The sequence below is a fragment of the Condylura cristata genome, unplaced genomic scaffold (assembly GCF_000260355.1).
Source record: "Condylura cristata isolate star-nosed mole 26May11 unplaced genomic scaffold, ConCri1.0 scaffold00004, whole genome shotgun sequence".
In the NCBI taxonomy this organism is placed as follows: domain Eukaryota; kingdom Metazoa; phylum Chordata; class Mammalia; order Eulipotyphla; family Talpidae; genus Condylura; species Condylura cristata.
In genome coordinates this window covers 70,832,117-70,844,470 of record NW_004567105.1, presented here as the reverse complement: position 1 = coordinate 70,844,470, position 12,354 = coordinate 70,832,117, and the positions used below count along the sequence as shown (strand labels likewise).

Genomic DNA, 12,354 nt, shown 5'->3' with positions numbered 1-12,354 from the left:
GCGCAGGACAGGGGCTACAGACCCTCCTTCCCCACTACCGCCTTTGCTATCAAGTCTTTGCAATCAAGTACTTCATTATATCCTTCTCAATGTGAAGTGCAAATCACATTTTGTTCATTGAAAAAGACTGGTATTCCAGACGTTAGAAGCTAGAACTGATTGAGCCATACTGTGAAGTTATGTGAACTCTGTTTAAGAAAATAAAGACTAGCCTGTAAAGATCTGCAAAGAACAGGAAAATTTAAGGACAAAAACAAAACAAAACAAAACTGAAAAGGAACCAAAAAAACTTCTAGAACTGGGAAATAAAAATTACTAACATTGAGAACTCACATTTAATAGCAACTGAGACAGAAGAGTAAATAAGGGACCTGGAATGTAAATAAAAAGATGTTATCCAGAAGGCAGCACATAGTAAATCATGGAAAATAGGAAAGTTAGGACAAAAAGAAGGTCTTACTCTCAAGTCCTAGGAGGGAAAAGGGACAGAAGCTTTTTAGAAAAAACTAAGGAAATTTCAAAGAATAAAATACACAAATTCACTAATTCAAGAATCCCAAATAATGAAAGCAGGGTAAATAAAAAGCTTATATCTAAATATATCATGAGGCCCTCCCTGGTGGTGCAACAGATAAGAACACAGCACTGCAAGCCAGCCGCGACTGCTTCAGCACGAGTTCAATTCAAGGCCCCTGAAGTGGCCCACATGGCGAGGCAGACCTCTCCTGACCCGCCCGCTGCTCCCCTCAGCAGTGTACTTCGTCAATCTGCCTGACCTGCTCCCCACTCTGTCTCTGGTGAATCCTCGCACCACCCCTGCACCTCTGGCCTGTACCCCAGTTCTGTATGCACAAATAAATCTTTAAAAATTGATTTAAAAAATCACAAGAAACAGGCCCTCCCTGGTGGCGCAGTGGGTTAAAGCACAGCACTGAGAATCTGAAGCCACTTCCGTATGAGTTCGATTCCCGCCTGCCGCCTGCCCGGGAGGAGACCACATGGCGAGGCAGACCTCTCCTGACCCGCCCGCTGCTCCCCTCAGCAGTGTACTTCGTCGATCTGCCTGTTCTGCTCCCCACTCTGTCTCTGGTGAATCCTCTCACCGCCCCTGCGCCTCTGGCCTGTACCCCAGTTCTGTACGCACAAATAAATAAATCTTTAAAAAAAAAAAAAAAAAAAATCACAAGAAACAAGCTTGTAAATGTTCAATATTCTCAATAAGGTACCATATAAGGGAAGCAGCTGACAACAGGCTGAAATAAAGAGGAAGGAGTTGAAGGGTGTGAACCCTAGAAGGGTAGCGGAGGGGATGGATGAGAACACTAAGGTTAAACTCCTGACCAGCAGAAAGATGCATCAAGAGTTGAGGGCATCAACTTGAAGTGAGAACAAAACAATGTTTTTCCAGAGACACCTTCCATTGCTTAGCTAATTTGAGACAAGGGTATATGCAAGGAAAGAATTATAATGACTGACCACAGAAAATTAAACTGGCTGGTGAAGAAAAAAGATACGAGGGTTAGGGACAGAGAGCAGAACCAATGACTGTAGATGAGTAAAATGATGGCAAAAAGTAGTAGTGAGGGGAGGGCAGGAAACAGCAGTCGGAGTTCCAACTCTGAATTTATGATAGCAGGCGGGGTGAATGCTTGGTAAAGCCAAGGTCTAAGGCATGACCACAGATTGAGTAACTGAAGGTATCATTGCAATCAAGGAAAGAGATTTTTAAAGGCCCCTTTAAGTATCTCCCAAAATCGCCAAGTAGCAGTGTTAAAATAACTCGACAGTGCTAGTGTTACACAATGAACCAGACTTAACATTTAAAAAATGAGTAAGACCAAGAAATCAGTGGATGTAATAACTGGGTAAGAGGTAGTATTCTGTGACATGAAACACAAAATTAGGGGTGGGGGGTTTACAGGGGAGGAATAAGGGAGAACAGCAACAAGAAGGATCCCTTCCCTTTCTTCTAGTGCAGTCTGATGACCTGGGAAGGCTTCAGAGAGAAGGGTATACCAGAGTCAGATGTCCTAAAGGACAAAGTAAGACATCACCAAAACTGGCCATGCCTCCAGGACTGTTTTATCAGCACCAAAAGCTGAGTGGCTTAAAGCACAGTACTTTATTGTCTCAGTTCTGGAGGCCAGAAGTCCAAAACAAAGGTGTCAGCAGAGTTAGGTCCTTCGAGGGCTGTGAGACATTCAATCACAGTTTCTCCCTGTGTGTCTTCACATACTCCTCTCCCTATGTATGTCTGTTCCCCTGTCCAAATTCTCCCCTCTAATAGGACATCAGTAAAGTCAATTAATGCTATACCCTGATGACCTCATTAACTTGATTCCATCTATAAAGAGCTATTTTTCCAAAGTGACTTTCTGAGCTACTGGGGATTAGGAAGTCAACACAACTTTTGAGAAGGATACAATTCAGCCAATAACACTGACCATTTATCGGGGATTTTCAGGTAACATATCTAGGAGGCAGAGGGCAAAGATTTTAGGAACTGATAGTAGTGATGGCTACAAAAGAAGTCTGATCCCCTATGTGGATCAGAATGCAGAAGGAAGGATTGTCCTGAAAATCTAGAACATCTCCTAGTAACAAAGATTAAGGGCACACAAAAGAACTGGTCTACTATACCCTAAAAACAGAGATCTGTACCCTCTCTCTCTCTCTCTTTTTAAATCAATTTCTCTAGGCACAGAAATATGAATAAGAGGTACAATTAATGATATAAAAATTAAAAAGATGAGAATTATACTTACCTTCATATTAACATGCCTGAAAATATGGGTAAGAGGAATAATTTCCTACAAAAATAATTTATCAAGACTTCCTTTAAAGTATAAAAAGCTTTCCAAATAACCCCACACAAACAGATACTATGATTAAAAACACCCCCTCCCCAAAAGAAAATGCATGGCCTAGAATGGCTTACAGGCAAGTTCTACCAAACTTTTTAATGACTGCTCCTATACAAACTCTTCAGGAACAGAAGCACAGGAAATACTTCCTAACTCATTTTATGAGGTTAATGTAATTATTAGGTTAAAACTAGATATGAAAAGAACTAGAAAATGAAAAGCTCATTTCCAGTCACAAATATAGATGTAAAACCCTAAATTAAGTACTAACAAATCAAACCCATGATAATGACAAGCTATGATTCACCTTTGTGTTCCCCAAGAACCCACAGAAGTTGCGAAGGGGAAAGATGTCCTAAAAGAACTCTGCAGAATTTGGTGGACTCCACTCCTATACTCCAGCTTTCTGGATCCCACACCCTACTCCAGTGATTGGAAACTACAACTCCCAGCAGTACCAGGGAGAGAACTGTGAGGACCCAAGGGAGGAGCTAAGCAGGCATTCTGGGACTTTGGGGGCTAAATAGAGAGCTGTTTTCCCACTGTAGCTCTGGAGAGGTAACAGTTCTCTCTCTGGAGCAACGGCTCTCAGACAAGTGAGGGGGTGGGGGGCCCTAGCAGTTAGTTTGTGACTAGAGCTCCAAGTTAGCCGAGCTAGTAACATATTCCAGTTACTTTGTATCCCTCTCTCTTTCTCTAGGTTGTTTCCTTTTCCTTTCCCCTTTTGTAAATAAACCCATTACCCTTTTGTGTGTGTCTGCAGAAAACTGTATTTTAAGCATAAGCACCAGGGTGAGGACCCACAGACGGGCAGCCCAAGTTCACTCTGGGCTACCCTGTAAACAAGACGACACCCTGGAAACAGAATGCCACATTTATGGGCACCTGTTTGACAACTGAATGGCACTAAATAGAGGTGAGAATCAAATCATCTTTTCAATAGGTGATTCTCAGCTATACTCACTATTTATGCAGGAAAAACCACAATTACCCTCATAACTCGCAAACCAAAATCAAAAGAAAATCAAGTCTAGACAGACTAAACTGGTGTAAAGTAATATATCTCAGCCCTTTCTGGCGGCACAACAGGTTAAAGTGCAGCACTGCAGGTGAGCCACAGTTGCTTCAGTGCGAGTTTGCTCCCCGGCCCCAGAAGTGATCCACATGGCACCGCAGACCTCTTGGGACCCACCTGCTGCTCCCTTCAGCAGTGTACTCTGTCAATCTGTCTGTTCTGCTCCCCATTCTGTCTCTGGTGAATCCTCTCACCACCCCTGCACCCCAGTTCTGTATGCATAAATAAATAAATCTTTTTTTTTTGACGATTTATTTATTTGTGCATACTGAGCTGGGGTACAGGCCAGAGGATCAGGGGCGGTGAAAGGCTTCACCAGAGACATAGTGGGGAGCAGAACAGGCAGATCGACGAAGTACACTGCTGAGGGGAGCAGCGGGCGGGTCAGGAGAGGTCTGCCATGCCATGTGGTCACCTCCAGGGGAGGTGGGAATTGAACTCATGTGAAAGTGGCTTTAGCTTCTCAGTGCTGTGCTTTAACCCGCTGCGCCACCAGGGAGGGCCTAAATAAATAAATCTTTAAAAAAAAAAAGTAATGAATCTCTTAGGAGAGTCTACAAGAATACCTTAATACATTTAGAATAGAAAGACTAACTATAAAAGAAAAGACTGGTGAATGTGGCCTTATCAAAATCGTTAACTTCCATAAAAAGAATGAAAAGACAAGTCACGGGGTAGAAGAAAGCAAGTGTACATATAGAACCCAAAACTATTCAGCATATATAAAGAACTACAATAACAAAGAAAATAATTCAAACTGAATGAAGCAAAGGTGATGACTTTAAAATTTGGGAGAAAGACTTAATGGCACTTACAGATAAATATACGTCTATTAGATACACATCTAGTAGAGATATCTATCAAAAAATAAGAAAAATGCATCCACCTCAGATGGAAGAGTAACAACAAAAAGATTAAGATTACATAAAACAAAAATTAATAGGAGAAATAAACTCCAAATTTGGAAATTCTAAAAAAACTCTTGATAGAAAACCAGATAAGCTTCTGAAATAAAGAAATGATAAAATGGTACAAAGAAGGAAAAGGAAATAAGCATAAACACCGTAGTAATCTTCTGGAAATATGTAAGTTAAAATAGATACTTTTCTATGAAAATAAAAATCACAACTAACATATAGAATCTTAGTATTCCTATGTCCATTAAATAACATATAATCACATCTACTACTAATATAAAATAATAAAAATCACCAAATCCAAGCTGTATTCCAGGTACGCGTTATAGAACTCTCAAGAAAGTTAAGTCATCTCATAAAATACCTTCAGCCCATAAAGAGAAAGCTATCTAACTCACTTGAACTCATAAAGCTTTAAAAAAAAAAAAATGACAGGTGTACACAAAAAGAAAGCTGAGGTTCAATCTCATCTAGGAACAAAGACAGCCAATTTATGAAATGCTGAAGCATTCTCCAAAATCAGCATAAATAAGCAGTCAGTGAAGACAAAAAAATGAAATGTAAGTATTACACAGAAGATACAAATCTACCATTAAGGAGACTGTTGACACAGAAATTTGAGATCCTACAAATTACTTGAATTATTAAGTTCAGAGGAATTCCAGGGGAAAAAAAAAAGATACAAGAATAAAAAAATAGCATTTCCAACTGATTTTCCTCCCATTCAGAAAGATCACATTCTACACCTTGAGAAGAATTCTTAACTGGTAGGAAACGAAGGGTGCAAGGGAAATGAGTGGGGTGACAGAGCTCATAGAGTTTCAAATTCCATTTCTGCCCAATCCCACTGTGGCAAAATACTTAGCTCCACTGAGCTGTAAAAATGGGTTTGATTTAAATGTAAGCACACATTACACAGAGATTCTCAAAATGTGGTCTGTGGAATCGTGTGGGGAGCCTCCTTTAGGGAAATCAAGTGGTCAAACCTCTTTTCAGAGTAACGCTAAAACATTATTTGCCTTTTTAACTTTGTTGATAATCTGCACTCATGCAAATGAAACACAAAACCAAAATGTACTTTGGTGTGAATCAAGGCAGCAGAACCAAACTGAATTAACAGTCACTGTGTTCTTTATGAATGACATTCACAATAAAATTGATGTGTAAGCTGATGTAGCAACTGCTCAAGCAACATCATTTTTACTTGCAAGAAAAACTGATAAACCAAACATTCAAACCTGCACAAGTGACAAAAATTTCTTCAAAGATGAAGTGAGTCTATCATTGCAAAGAAAAACAAAGTGTGATATTTGGTGCCAATGATAAAATCAGAACCGTCCACTATGTGCTATCTCTGAAGAAAGTGACAATATAAAGAAAGCCGTTTTTTGACACATTAATCAAAAGTGAAAAACACTTAAAAGATCTGCATAGCTCAGGAAACTTCAAGCACCTAATGCATGCATTTTAAACCAATCAAAGTACAAGACTAACTGATTCTAATTTAACAGTACCAAAAGTACATTGATATTTTCAAATTCTACACTGCAGCTAATCTTTAAGAAAGCACCACCTGTCAAGTGCTGATTGATATAGCATCAAAGAATATTTCAAATTACTTAAGAGGATTTAAAAAAAAAAAGATTTATTTATTTGTGCATACAGAACTGAGGTACAGGCCAGAGGTGCAGGGGCGGTGAGAGGCTTCACCAGAGACAGAGTGGGGAGCAGAACAGGCATAGTCATGAAGTACACTGCTGAGGGGAGCAGCAGGCGGGTCAGGAGAGGTCTGCCGTGCCATGTTGATCTCCTCGGGGCAGGTGGGGATTGAACTCTTGTGGAAGTGGCTTTAGCTTCTCAGTGCTGTGCTTTAACCCACAGAGACACCAGGGAGGGTCCTGAGAGGATTATTAAAATGCGTTTTTTTTTAAACCACAAAACTACACTAGGCTGTATTTTCTTCATATTTATCAACCAAAACAACATGTTTCAGTGTAAAGAGAATCAAGTACTTTTCTAAGTGAGATACTAAAGAGGTTTGTGAAAATATAAGGTAATGAACTCTTTACTGTTTTGTTTTTGAAAAGTAGTTTTTAATAGAAAACATTAATGGTAACATACAATGCTCTATAATGGCCATTTTAGTTTCACAAATATTTTTAAAATTTCTTGATTATGAAGTGACAACAGAACACAAAACATACTAACTACTCAGACAGATGGAGACAGTGACCCATAAAGCAATGACACCAACAGGGAGCCTACTCAAAATAATTCTGCAGATATCTTAAGCCAAATAAAGAGCATTCATAAATGTACCTCTTTTCCCTCGAGAAAAACTTAAAAGCAGTTATGACCACTCCATATCAAAAGTACTGATTTAAAGGAGAAGACTAAACAACTGCTAAACACGGGGCGAAAAAAGCTAAATCCAAATGGGATCCTAACCTGGAAACCACTTTACAAAGAGGCCAGTATGGGGAAAAACGGTAAGATCCAAGTCAATTTTGTATTTTAAATGATGGCACTGCACCAAGGCACTTTTGAAAACTGTTCTCTAGTTGTGTAAGTAGGAGTAAGCTGGGTGAAGGGTGTATGTCAACTTATAAATTGAAAATTATTTAAAAACAAAATTTTTAAAGTAAAAAAACTCATCTACCAATACATAAATACATGAATTAAAACTAGCTGTCATATTTTCTAACAAGAAAACAACTTACACTCTCCAAAGTTAACCCTCACCCCCAAGAAAAGACTACCACTACGGTCAACACAGAACAGTTTCACATTTGTCAATCAGGTATCTGCCAAAGTAAGGTAAGCAAAATAAATGAGAACTTTTTATAAATTTAGTTACAGAACCTAAAGCAAAACAAGTAAGGAATCGGACGGTATTTCAACCAACAGCAAATGTTGCAGCGTGTCCCAGCAAGCTGAGAAATAATGGAATATACCAAGTTTTATGACCATTATCAGTAAACTGCCAAGTTCCAAACAGTCCTGCTTAAGGTTATAAACTATATCGAATCTACTTGAGTGGGAGGAGGGAACAACATACTTTTAAAAACTGAATACAAAAAAATCTAAGGAAAAATGAAAGGATACCTGTAAATTAGTTGAGTCCTTTATACCAAATTTCTTGTTTATAAGATTTCAATACTCAGCATTTTTTTTTCCCAACGCAAGCAAAGTATATTATTAGAGTCTACCTGAGAGAAGGGGTGGAGGCAAGTCACTGGCCCAGGTCAAGTCCTGGCAGCCTGCTTTTGGAGGACCATGATCTATGAGTGGTTTTAACATTTTTAAAAGGGTTTTTAAAAGGTGACAAAGACCTACTGGTGGCAAAACCTTCTATGTTTACTATCTGGTCTTTTCACAGCAAAGGTGAAAATCCCTGTTTAAGATAATACATTTGAAACCAACATGGACTAAAATGTCAATACTTTTCAATCAACAATTACATTATTTTGTGTATTGTAACCAAAATTGAACCAGAAAAGTTTCTGAATTTTGAAATGAGTAGTTTTGTCCATCACTACCAATTCTGGAGACAGTCTCAGGATCATTATCTTTTTTTGAAATTTTACCAATCCTAAACGCTAATATCACCTACTCAGGGGCATTCTGTTGCAGCATAAAATGAAAAGAAACTCATGATTAACAGCTATATAATAAACCACGTCCTTAGTAATTTTCTCCTAACTTAATATTGATCAAAGCTAAATGTTCCTGGATATGTAAACTGACAGCTTAAACCTTTCAATTAACTGGGCCCTCCCTGGTGCAACGGATTAAGGCACAGCACTGCAAGCGAGCCACAACCGTTTCAGCACATGTTGGATCCCCAATCCCGAGGTGATCCACATGGCGTGGCAGACCTCTCCTGTCTTGCCAGCTGCTCCCCTCAGCAGTGTACTTCATGACTATGCCTGTTCTGCTCCCCACTCGGTCTCTGGTGAACCCTCTCACTGCTCCTGCACCTCTGGCCTGTATCCCAATTCTATATGCATAAATAAATAAATCTTAAAAAAAAAAAAAACCCTTTCAATTAATATAGGAAATTTGTCCTTGTCTCAAAGATGTTTCGATTTTGCAAATTATCTGAAAACTATGGATGAACCTCCCACTTCAGGAAATGCAAGGTATACCCCTTCTGTTTCAAAATATCTTTATACCACAGGGCTCAGATAAATGCCCTTTTGTACTATAATAACATAAAAGACATCATTATCTCTTAAGTCCTGAAAATCAGCTTGCTGTAGATAATAAACTGCAAGTGAACACTAAGAAAGCATATTTATAGGTGCCCCAAGAATCCTCTCAGAAGAGTTTTAATTTTAAAAGTGATTTGGTTATCTCCTTACTTCCAAAACATGAATGACCCAGATTACAAGTTACAAGGGGTTTTGGATTTCGTTCAGTGAAGGGGAATTCAGCCTTTATCTAGACTGGTAGTGCCCAGACAGATGGCCAACCACTTTACCATTCATAAGCCTTGGGTTTACTGACATATAAGGAAAGGATTAGTCTGAAAGTTTCTTAGGTCTCCTCACCCATCTTTAGAATCCTGATCTGTAACTAAGATTTTAAAAACCACTTATAACCTTGCCTCATTTCAAATAGACTACAGCAGCTCAGACCTCACCTATAAATGCAATACAACCAATATACAGAGCGTACACACAAGGAAAACTAGAGCAAAGAGGACAGGAACAAAGGCATTTTCAGAAATTGGCTTCAACATACCCCAATAATGTCAGCCTTTAAGTCGAATGCAAACATTTTTGAAGTCAGACTATGAAGAGAAACCATATCTTTAAAGCTATCTTCTCCCCAAATCAGACCATATTTCAATCAACCATTCCCTGAAAGAAGTTTTTAAATACCTTGTTTTAAATCACCCAGAAAGGCAAATGCAGTAAGCATACTTCACATGAAAAGAAAAATGGAAGGGGCTTACAAAGTAAATTTTTTAAAAGATTTATTTATTTATGCTTACAGAACTGGGGTACGAGCCAGAGGTGTGGTGGATGAGAGGATTCACCAGAGACAGAGTGGGGAGCAGTGGGCAAGATAGGAGAGGTCTGCTGCGCCATGTGGGTCACTCCCTGGTCCAGGTTCAACTCCATAATGCGGTGCTTTAACCCACTGCCCCACCAGGGAGAGCCCCTGAAAGTAAATTTTTATCAAGAAATCACTTTCCCAAAAGTGTCAAGTTCAACATTGAGTTTACTTCTTGAACACTGAGAGGACAAATGGAAGAAAAAGACAAGCATCCACTCTTCCTTCCTATCTGATGCCAGAGAAAAGACTGCCAGCCCATGCAGAGAAAAGACCTGGGTACCCAGGTGAGCAGACCCTCCATAGTCTCAGGACCCGGATCCGGAAGTTTAAGTGCAATAAAAGGAGGCCTGCAATAGCCTAAAGCCGCCTTCAGACTTTCTCCTTAACAAAGTCAATTTTCGCTTTCACAGACTTTCTCCTTAGTAAGTATGAATTTCAGTTTGCAAGAGACAACAAGTACCTCATTAATTCCTCTAAGTTTTTGAGGCCCCAAATGAATATGGGAACAAAACAAGCTGCTTAAAAATGGTATCTGCCTTCCAAGATAATTAGAGGATTACAAAAGATGCCAGGTATTACTTTAAACACAACATCACCAAAAGGTTTAATGTCAAGATTTTATTTCCTTTATGCAGAATAAATCATAACCAACAGTTAATTCATTGGTTGCATCACTAAGCTCGCAGGGAAAAAAGTAAATGCTTAAAACAATCTGCAATAGGCAAAGTCTCCACCACAAACTTTCATGTTACTGTAACAGAACTAAGCAAGGAGCGACCAGACACTGCATTTGCCTCACAAGCCCTCATGTATCCCACTGCAAGTCCAAGGTCTCAAGGAGTGAGGCACTTGAGGCCCATGTTTCCACCAGGGAATCACTGCTTCCAAAACTCCCTTCTGGGGCCATGCTATGATTTCAGTAGTTTAATTTCCTCAACAACTGACACAGTTGTTCTAGAAAACAAGCCACCTCATCTAGAGAACTCCCATTGCACAACTGCAGAGAGAGGAAGTGCCAAGTACTGGGAGAAGCAGACCCCAGTAGCTGATGAGAGCTCTCCTCTGGCGCTTCCAAACTCAAACAGCACCTTTCTCAGAGTTCTTCAATTCCTAGTGTTTTTCTTTATCGTTTAGAAGCTAGATTACTCCAGGATCAGCTCTCCCTACCATTTCAGGCCTGCTCTGACCCAAGTCTTTCCCAGGACATTTAAGCTCCCGTCTGGCACCCAGCATCTGGCACCTCCCACCCCCAGCTGCAGTGAGATGAATGAAAGCTACTGGAAAACTGGAAAGCACTTCAAAGACATCAGCATTACTTTAAAAAAACATATTTGGAAAATCTCAATTCACAATAACGAAAAGCTGCCAAATCATCAAATGCTTGCACTCTAATTGAGTGAACTTAAAGGACATAAGCTGTATTTAAACAAATATGCTAATAACAGATAAAAGTGTGCCAAACGGATAGTTTAAAAACAGTATTCTTCACAATAAAGACCAGAGACTAAGCTTAGCTGTCTCAACTTCTAAAAATTAAGATTAAGTGAAGGCTGCCGGTTCAGACAGCAGAGACTGCCCAAACTATCGTTTGTGGTGCAATTAACTGCATTTTAAAACCGTCTTCAAAGGTTTGGGGACTGCGGGGGTAGTCCCCCAAACGAAATGTTTCACTTTGAGACGATCAAAAAACCTAACTAAGTCAGTGTGCTTTTTCTTTCCCCCATGCGACTTTCACTTAAGATATAATTACTATTGTAATATCGACTGCTTAAAAATTGCAACGGGGAAAGCCTAAAATGTAGGACAACAGAGTAGAAACTGGTATCAAAACCTTGGGGAATATCTCCCCAGCACAAGTCCTGCCATTTTCTGCAGTGTATTCCAGCAGTAAAGTGCCATGTAAATCACTCGCAAGGAAAGGAATCCCCTTCCCCCATCAACTCAAGCCATACTAACAGCGGGGCGTGTGAAAATAAAGCCCTTAGGAGCTATTCCCCGGCCAGAGGCAGCCGGGCCGCCCTCGCCCGCCCGCTTCTACCCTGGGCAGCGGCCTGCGGGGCTCTGCGGGCTCCAAGGCCCCGGGCGCCACGCGGCAGGGCCCCGACCCCGCGGCCAGGGCACCGCTGGGCGCAGCCACGCCTGGCCGAGGCCCAGGGTCCCCCCAAGTCTTTGCCAAGGAGACGGAGGCTTCCTCCCGCCCGCCCCGGCGCCTGGTACCTCATGCTGTAGGCGCCGGCGCCCAGCTCCTGCCCAATGCCCGAGAGGCTGGCGTCGAAGTCGTGCACCAGCCCGGACTCGATCACCTCGTCCATCTTGAGCACCCAGGCCATCTTCCGGCCTCGCCGCCGCCCGGCGCGCAGCGCGGCCTCCGCGAGCGGGGCGAAGGGGCCGGAGCTCCGCGGGAGCGTCCTGGGGGAGGACGCGGGTGAAGCCT

The 12,354-nt window shown here is 40.9% G+C and overlaps 1 protein-coding gene across 5 annotated transcripts in view; it reads right to left on the bottom strand.

Annotated features, from left to right (window-relative positions):
• The window catches only part of UBP1 (upstream binding protein 1 (LBP-1a)), a 43,931-nt gene extending 31,583 nt beyond the window's left edge, over positions 1-12,348 (bottom strand). For all 5 annotated transcript variants that reach the window (XM_012720297.1, XM_004676340.2, XM_012720294.1 and 2 more), the window contains exon 1: positions 12,138-12,348. In XM_012720297.1, the coding sequence (XP_012575751.1) occupies positions 12,138-12,250 (113 nt within the window). In that variant the 5' untranslated portion in view covers positions 12,251-12,348. The remainder of the gene's footprint in view (positions 1-12,137) is intronic.
• Positions 12,349-12,354: the final 6 nt, after the last annotated feature.